Here is a 7,875-nt window from a genome sequence, read left to right on the forward strand (position 1 = left end):
TTTTTTAACATCATTAACTTATCTGCTTTTATTTCTTTTGCTGTTGTTGTTGTTGCTCTTATGCACAGAGTCTGGCTGTTTGAGTATGTAGATAGATCTCAGAAAGCTTAGTGCTGGTGTCCAACACAGCCTTTCTCTGGCTGAGGGAAAAGGAGATATCTAGGAAGATGGAAGTCTTTCAAAGGACACTTAATCACACAAATCACTTCGGGTGGGCGAGAGCAGAGCCAATCCATGCTTTTGCTGATGCTCTTCTTTCCAGCTCTGCGTTGTCGGCCAGCTAAAAAGCCGCTGTTTCCTATGGGATGCATCATTGCGGTGTAACTTGTGTGACTGCCAGGTGTACCTCAGGATAGCCCAGAAGTCATTAGACCTATTCTATCCAACCAGTTTTTAGCCTTTAATTTTTTTTTTTAATTATTCCTTTATTATCAAAAAAGTAGACTTCTCTCTTGTCTCCAACCTCAGAGAAAGTAGGCTCGAATCTATTTCTCCTCCTGGAGCCCTGCAAAGGGGCTTGCCCGTTTTATTTGCACGTGTGGACATCGTAGACTCGTATGCATTCCTGGCAACGGACGTAGCAGCACCAGTGGAAGATACAGTGGCACTTCTCTTTCCGTTTCTCAGTCCTCGTGTTGTGCCCGCGGCCGCAGCACAAAAGGTCACAACCGTCAATCCCATGGGAAGTGACGTTACAGATCCTGTCACGAGTCCCGAAGGAACCCGTTTCAGGGTTGGGCTCACAAAAGTTGGGTGAGTTCTCATAGTAAACCAGGTCCTTCTCAGTCGGAGCCTTGAAGAAGTTGTATTTGGGCCGGAGGGTCTCCACCCAACCACGGGATTCCCGGTGTTTTTCCACCACCATTTCCGAAGCGCTGTCGTATTTGTCCTTCAGGTAGTCCCCGATGACCCTGAAGTCAGGCTGAGACCACCAGCAAGTCTTCACTTCACAGCTGCCCGAGAGGCCGTGACATTTGCACTTCAGATGCATGAGTTCAATAATAGACTGGAAAAGAGAAGACGAGAAAAAAGCAAAGAAGAGGGAAGACATTAGCCTGCCATCGAAACACATACTGCATTTTCCAATTCAGCCAGGATTTAGAATCATAGAATCCTACATATCTAAAGCTGTAAGTGTTTCCATAGATACATTTGCACCTTGTGAACAAGAATCATCTTTTTCCCTCAGTCAGTGCACTGTAAGTTACTGAGGCAAACAAAACATTCACAACTTGTTATTTTCAGTAGCTATCTCAGATTCTCACCCCAATTTTAAACATCTATCGATTGCTTTCAGTACGGGTTGAAGTGATTTCGCATACATTAACATTTTCCTACCTGTGTTCATATATGAATATTTCAGTGTTGTCACCCAAGAACACAATTTGGAGATATCCATGCAGAAAAACAAAGAATGGAGAAAGCTACTAAAATAATGCATTCAGGAGTGAAATATACAGCTATTCCATTTGGAAATCAAAGGAATGAGAAACGTCCTAAACATCTAGACCATAACTCCATTTATTACGTATGTTTTCATGTTTGCTTCATCAAACAAGTTTCTAGCATTACTGGTGGCTGTGTTCAGAAACCTGAAAACTAATGCATTATTTATTTTCAAGCAAATATGATTTTCATAAAACCATTTAGAAGGAAAAAAAAAAAATAGGAGCTCAACTTCTGAATTTGAAAAGCTCACATTTCAACATAAAGCATCGCCCTAGAATATATGAGGAAGGAGATTATTGATCATTGGTTGCCCTCACCACTCATAAAATTAGTCCAGAGGTTTCTATTGATGCTGCCCTCAGGTATTCTCAGCCTTATGCAACTCACTTGATAATCTGCACTTTCAGACTGATCAGCAAATTTCTGGGTACATGAACAGACGAGTGGCAGCCTGAGTCCAAGAGATTTGCCATGATTCAGCACCTTGATGTTCACTAGGTGCTTTCCTGTGTTATTTACAGAGTATCACATGCCACAAAAGAGGTTGTAATTAGCAATGAGAGAGAACCACAAAATGCTTGGTCCATGTAATCATGCTGAACTTAATCAAAGCTGCTGGCCTAGTGGTAGGGTTTGAACTAACATGGGAACTAATATGAAACATTGCCTATGGGCTCAAGCTTAGCTCAAACCACTTGAGCATGGAGGGTTGGAACAGCTACCCATGGGTGCTGGCATGGTGAGAATAACAAACACCATTTTATAAAACAGAGGATTTCAGATGTTCAGAGTTGTTGAAATATGTAGAAGATCCAGAGATAAATCAGTGCCAAAACTGACCGTCATAAGACCTCTCCAGACCTGAGATCACAGGGATTTTGCTCACAGCACATCTTTTTCCTGAGATACCTAGGATAATTTGGGTCAGGGCTCGAGGAAACCACATTACTCCTTGTATTTGTCTTGCAGACAAGTTCTGTTTCAGGTGGTATTTCTTTATCTTGATAGATTGTACTCCATGTTTCAGACCAGCTGTCTTATGGTGTGAGGTGGAATAACTCCACAGAGATTAGACAGCATCTACCTGAAGATCTCACACAAAATCCTAGCAAAACAGAGGCTTCCTAGCATTGCACAACTGTGCTGGCTTTGCTATGGCTCTGCACAGTCATACATCTTCCTAGGCACGTGTGAGGGCTTATCCTGAAGGAAAAAGACCACATTAACCTCTTTTGATTGCAGTGATGTATCTTTCTTCCACTGAGGGATGAACTAATTTGAGTTTACTACATGAGAAAGAAAAGCAGCTTTCTCATAAGAGCAGTGGAATCGTCCACATTAGCAAAAGCTTTGTGATTTAATTTCACAAATTGCTTCCCATAAATTATGTTCTTTGGGCATTTATGGACTATTCTTGAGATAAAAAGAGAATATCCTGTGATAGGGACTTTTCCACCTTACAAAAAAGAATCACTGTTTATGAGTCAGCCATTATGATAAGGGCAAAACTTTATACTTTCAGTTCCCTATATATATATTCAGTATATTTTTTTCAGTGGCAGAAGTGAAAATGCACTAGCTGGCTTTGCGGCATGGTCCATGTTAAATCTGAAGGCACCAGAGTCACATTCTCATTCTCCTTTAAATATTCCCTGGGAAACAGAACACTGTTGAGAAGAGGGGTGGTGGGAAATGCTCTCCTGCTTTTCCCCACCTTCAATTCTACAGGGCGGGACAAGGATAGCAGGGAAAAAGGCTCCAAGCCATTTGGCTTCCTTCAAGAACTCCTGCAGGATCACACTCCACAGACACCATCAATTCAGCTTTCTCCACCAGGATGGGCCCTTCTAGACAACATGCCCGGAGTGGTACAAATGCTGGGGACTTCTGAGGCACAAACTGAGATATCGATAGATTTTATAGGTCTGTAGTATGAAAGAAGGGACTTGCAGTTGTACATTTGGCTACCTAAATCTCACTTTAGGCAGCTGAGTTCTTTTATAGCTAGGCCTGGATGCACGTGTTCTGCATGACTGCTGCACTCAGATTAGGATTCAGCTGCCAAAACACAAGGACATAACATCGCTTCCAAGCTCCATGAGTGTCCAAGGCATCAGATCAGAGATGGAAGAGAACCTCCAGAAGGCCCACAGTCTTTCCCATTAGAAGTCCAAGGACAGACTGGATGCTTCAGAATATCTTTCTTGGGTTAAACTAAACTGCCTTTGCTTAACCAGCTGAATCCTGCCCATAAACTTTGGTCCATCTCTCCTAACTTCAGATGTCTGCAGTACAGACATCTCTGGCCATACAGCTTCCTATACCCAGGTACAAATAGGGCATCACCCAACTGAGCTATTTCAAGATCCAAAACTTCATATTCCACCATAGTGCTGCCTGTTTTAATCCACTTACTACGGAATGATATGGACAATGAACTCCAAGTTAGACATTTACATCTGAGTGGGTGAATTTACTTTAAGACCAGGCACAGGAATCCATTGGTCACCTCCCAGCAAAGAACCATTTTGGGACATGTATCATCACTTCATGACATAAAGCAGCCCAGATTTATGTTTGATTACTCCTCTTAGTTCCCTATGGAGGTAAGAAATCAGTATAGGAGATCAAGAAAGGTAAAAATAAATGTCCTTACGGTCCTTCCAGCTTCATTGTTGTGCCTGTTCATGGCTGACCGAGCATCCGGTCTGTTCTCTCGGGCATCAGCGAATTCCCGAGACACCATGCTCCCAAACTCCACGTCCTCACTGCAGCCTCCCCATTTCCAGCCTTCCCCTGGAGAGCCCTTATGACGAGTGTCACAGCCGCAGATGGTGGCCGAGCCTTCAGCACAGGACCTGGTCACTGCAAAAGCCACTCCGGCAGAGGCAATGGCATGGACGAAGGCGGATTCCCTGGTAGCTGTGAAAGAAAGAAATCAGTGAACATTGGCCAGCAAAAAGACCACGTGTGGCCGTGATCAGTGCTGTGAACATCTTCTCTTGAGGGCGTGGCAGAAAGCCACGAAACTCTCCTCTCATCTGTGGTGCAAAGACATTGTCTTACAGTAGGCAACCATAGAATCATAGATTGGCTTGAGTTGGAAGAAATCTTAAAGATCATCCAGTTCCAAACCCTTTGCCATGAGGGTTGCCCCTCACCAGGTCAGGCTGGTCAGGGTCCCATCCAACTTGGCTTTGAGCACCTCCAGGGATGGGGCATTCACAGTTTCTCTGAGTAACCAGGCTGGATGCAAGCTCACTGAGGTCAGAAAACACAATTTAAGTAAGTTAAACAGAGAGCTGTTGGAGAGGGTCCAGAGGAGAGCCACAAAGACAATCAGGGGACTGGAGCACCTTCCCTATGAAGACAGGCTGAGGGAGCTGGGCTTGTTCAGCCTGGAGAACAGAAGGCTGCAGGGTGACCTCATTACAGCCTTTCAGTACCTAAAGGGAGCCTACAGACAGGAGGGGAATCAACTCTTTGAAAGGGTAGATAACAGCAGGACAAGGGGAAATGGTTTGAAGTTGAGGGAGGGAAGATTTGGGTTGGATGTCAGGGGGAAGTTCTGTACTATCAAAGTGGTGAGGTGCTGGAACAGCTGCCCAGAGAGGCTGTGGATGCTCCGTCCACCCCTGGAGGTGTTCAAGGCCAGGTTGGATGGGGCCCTGGGCAGCCTGGGCTGGTATGAAATGTGGAGGTTGGTGGCCCTGCCTGTGGTGGGGGTTGGAGATTCATGATCCTTGAGGTCCCTTCCAACCCTGGCCATTCTGTGATTCTGTGTAAGTTCTTAGGATGGAGTTATGGCAAAACAAAAAGCAATCAAAACCAAAATATCTCAGGGCATACAAATTATATTACGTACTAATTTGCAGGCAGTGCATCACTTAGCCATGCACAGAGCCTCAGTGTTGGCTTCTGATGAGTAGAATTTGGGCCATAAAAATGCAAATCTACAGTTAACATCAGCCTTTGCATTTCATGGTGAGACCAACACTCAATGCTCCTTCTCTGGGAGAGCTGCTGATGGCTGGAAGGTGGGTAAATATCAGGATGGACAGATGCTTCCTTATCTAACTAAGCATTATCCCCACCCTCCACTCTAAAGCCACCTTGGAGATGGTGCTCAGCATATGGCACTGTGCAGGTACCTAAAGCTTTGCTCACTTTGCCTAACTAAATTCCAGACCAAGGGGACTGGAATGAGCTCTCCTTTTCTGTCCATTGCCTCATATGCTGGATGGAATCAGCCAAAAGTTTCTGAGTAAATCTCTGAGGAAACCTTCCTTTACAGCCTTTCATCATAGATAGAGATGAGAGGAGAAGGGCAGCTCAGTGTTGGCCTGGCTTTCCTGGTTTCCAGTGCTTTTTCCACAATATACTGAAAAGAAAACCTTTCAAACTGCTTTGAAAATAGGAATATACCAAAGGATCGGCTTTATTTTCAGTTTTCATTTCATTCTGTTTCTTCACTCATTGGAAATGACTATGGAGTTCAGCACTACACCTCAGAAAACACCTCTGCAATGTGTTTTGGCTTCAGGAAAATGACATTTTATCATTCAAAAGATTGTTCTCAATCCCTTGAGGCAGTTCTAAGAAGACTATGGTTCTGCTAACCTGCCTCCTTTAACCTTGTATATTTTAGCACATGAGCTCACCTCCTGCCTATAGACCAGTTGACCAAGAACCTTTTGAATGGTTGAATGATCAGAGTAGGACAGCACTGAAATATGACTGGACCCATGAAGGTAGGAGGTCAGGTTCCAGTTGATGCAGCTTCACCAACTTTCATCGAGCTTTGCTTCATCTGATCATAGAACTCCACAAATCCTCCCTAATGTTCTCTGCACCACTTTTTGCTGATCTGAGCTTTCCCAGGGCATTTTGGCTTAATCTTTAATTTCTAGATGCTTCCAGGCTTTACAAACACAAGGAGAGTTTAATATGCCAAGCCAAAATACCAGTATGTTCTCAGGGAGAAATCAAACCTGCATGCATGCAGAGAAGTCTCATCTGGTCTGAAGGCTTAAGCAAGAACTTGTGCAGTGCTGCTTTGCTTTGGGAAGACTACCAAACACAGCAATAGGCAAATCAAATACTGTGCATGAACTTACAAGCAGAAGGTATGAGCAATGTCCTGGAACACAACGTTGCTGCGCATCTTGAGGTTAGTAAGTCCCTGGGAGCCAGAACCAAAGGAACACTCCGTTCCACAATGTGATTTTTAAAAATCCCTATTCAGCATCTCTCCACCCTGAAGGATCTCAGCTTCCCAATGCAGTGACCATGCAGCTCTTTGGTTGTGCAAAAGCTTGGCTTCAGAGCATGACCAGGTGAGTCCAGTTCTAACAGGACTGAGGACTCAGCACTTTGCTCTTGCCTAAGCTCAAATGGGATCCAGAAACTAAACCTCTGGCATGGTGAGGTTGATATGGTGTCTCCAAGGAGATCGATGGCCAGTCCCATGGTCTGTGAAAGGCAAATGCTTCTCACAGAATCCAGTCAGATAAACTGCTGGGATGAGTTCCATTATCCTCTGGCAGAGAGTTGGAGGATATAGTGACCAGAGAATAGCTGAAACATCTCTGCTGCCTCCAGCTGCAGCCTAACTAATCCTAAATTTTTTTCATATGATCAGAGATTACTCATAGAATCATTCAGGTTGGAAAAGACTACTATGATCCCCAAGTCCAACCCCAGCCCATCCCACCATGCCCACTGACCACATCCCTCAGTGCCACATCTCCATGGTCCTTGAACATCTTCAGGGATGGTGACCCCACCACCTCCCTGGGCAGCCTGTGCCACTGCATCACTGCTCTTTCTGAGATGTTTTTCCAAATATCTGACCTGAACCTCCCTGGCACAATTTGAGGCCATCCTCTCTTGTCTTATTGCTGTTACATGGGAGAAGAGGTTGACAGAAGAGGATGTTTGCAAATGCCTTGGAGATCCCCTGGGCCCTACCATGCTAGGACTGAAAAGAAAGCAGCTGCAACCACAGTGTTTGTGCAGAAGGCTTTATCCTGAGTGTGTGTGAGAGGTATAGCCCTGTGTTAGGAGGGTTAGGAGTCCACAGGTCCTGCATTCTACTTGAGCTTTGGAGGGACTCGTGAGCTCAGAAAAGAGGTGTTTCCCTGCATGCAGCTGCAGAGCTCTCCAAAACCCAGGGAACATCAAGCAATGCTGGCAGAGGGGCTGCAAAACCTGTGCCTTTTCCAGGACTTGGGCACAACTGAACAGGGGAGCACAGAAGCACAGCTTTTTCTGCAGGTACCCAGCTCTGCCTAAATCCCAGTCCATTGCATCAACTGTGCACTGCTGCTGGCCCTTACTGAAAGTCTTCAGCTCCGGGAGGGTATTGATAGGATTTGCCTTAAGAAGCTCCGAATTATGCTTGGCTCTTCTCTTCCCAGAAAAAAA

At 44.9% G+C, this 7,875-nt stretch overlaps 1 protein-coding gene across 1 annotated transcript in view; it reads right to left on the reverse strand.

Moving 5' to 3' along the window:
• The window catches only part of WNT3A (Wnt family member 3A), a 36,999-nt gene continuing 29,124 nt past the window's right edge, over window positions 1–7,875 (reverse strand). The window contains exons 3-4 of the mRNA XM_019616734.2: window positions 4,106–4,371; window positions 1–1,006 (exon numbers count right to left, since the gene is read on the reverse strand). Of these exons, the coding sequence (XP_019472279.1) occupies window positions 527–1,006; window positions 4,106–4,371 (746 nt within the window). The 3' untranslated portion in view covers window positions 1–526. The remainder of the gene's footprint in view (window positions 1,007–4,105; window positions 4,372–7,875) is intronic.

The sequence above is a fragment of the Meleagris gallopavo genome, chromosome 6 (genome assembly GCF_000146605.3).
Source record: "Meleagris gallopavo isolate NT-WF06-2002-E0010 breed Aviagen turkey brand Nicholas breeding stock chromosome 6, Turkey_5.1, whole genome shotgun sequence".
Lineage (NCBI taxonomy): Eukaryota > Metazoa > Chordata > Aves > Galliformes > Phasianidae > Meleagris > Meleagris gallopavo.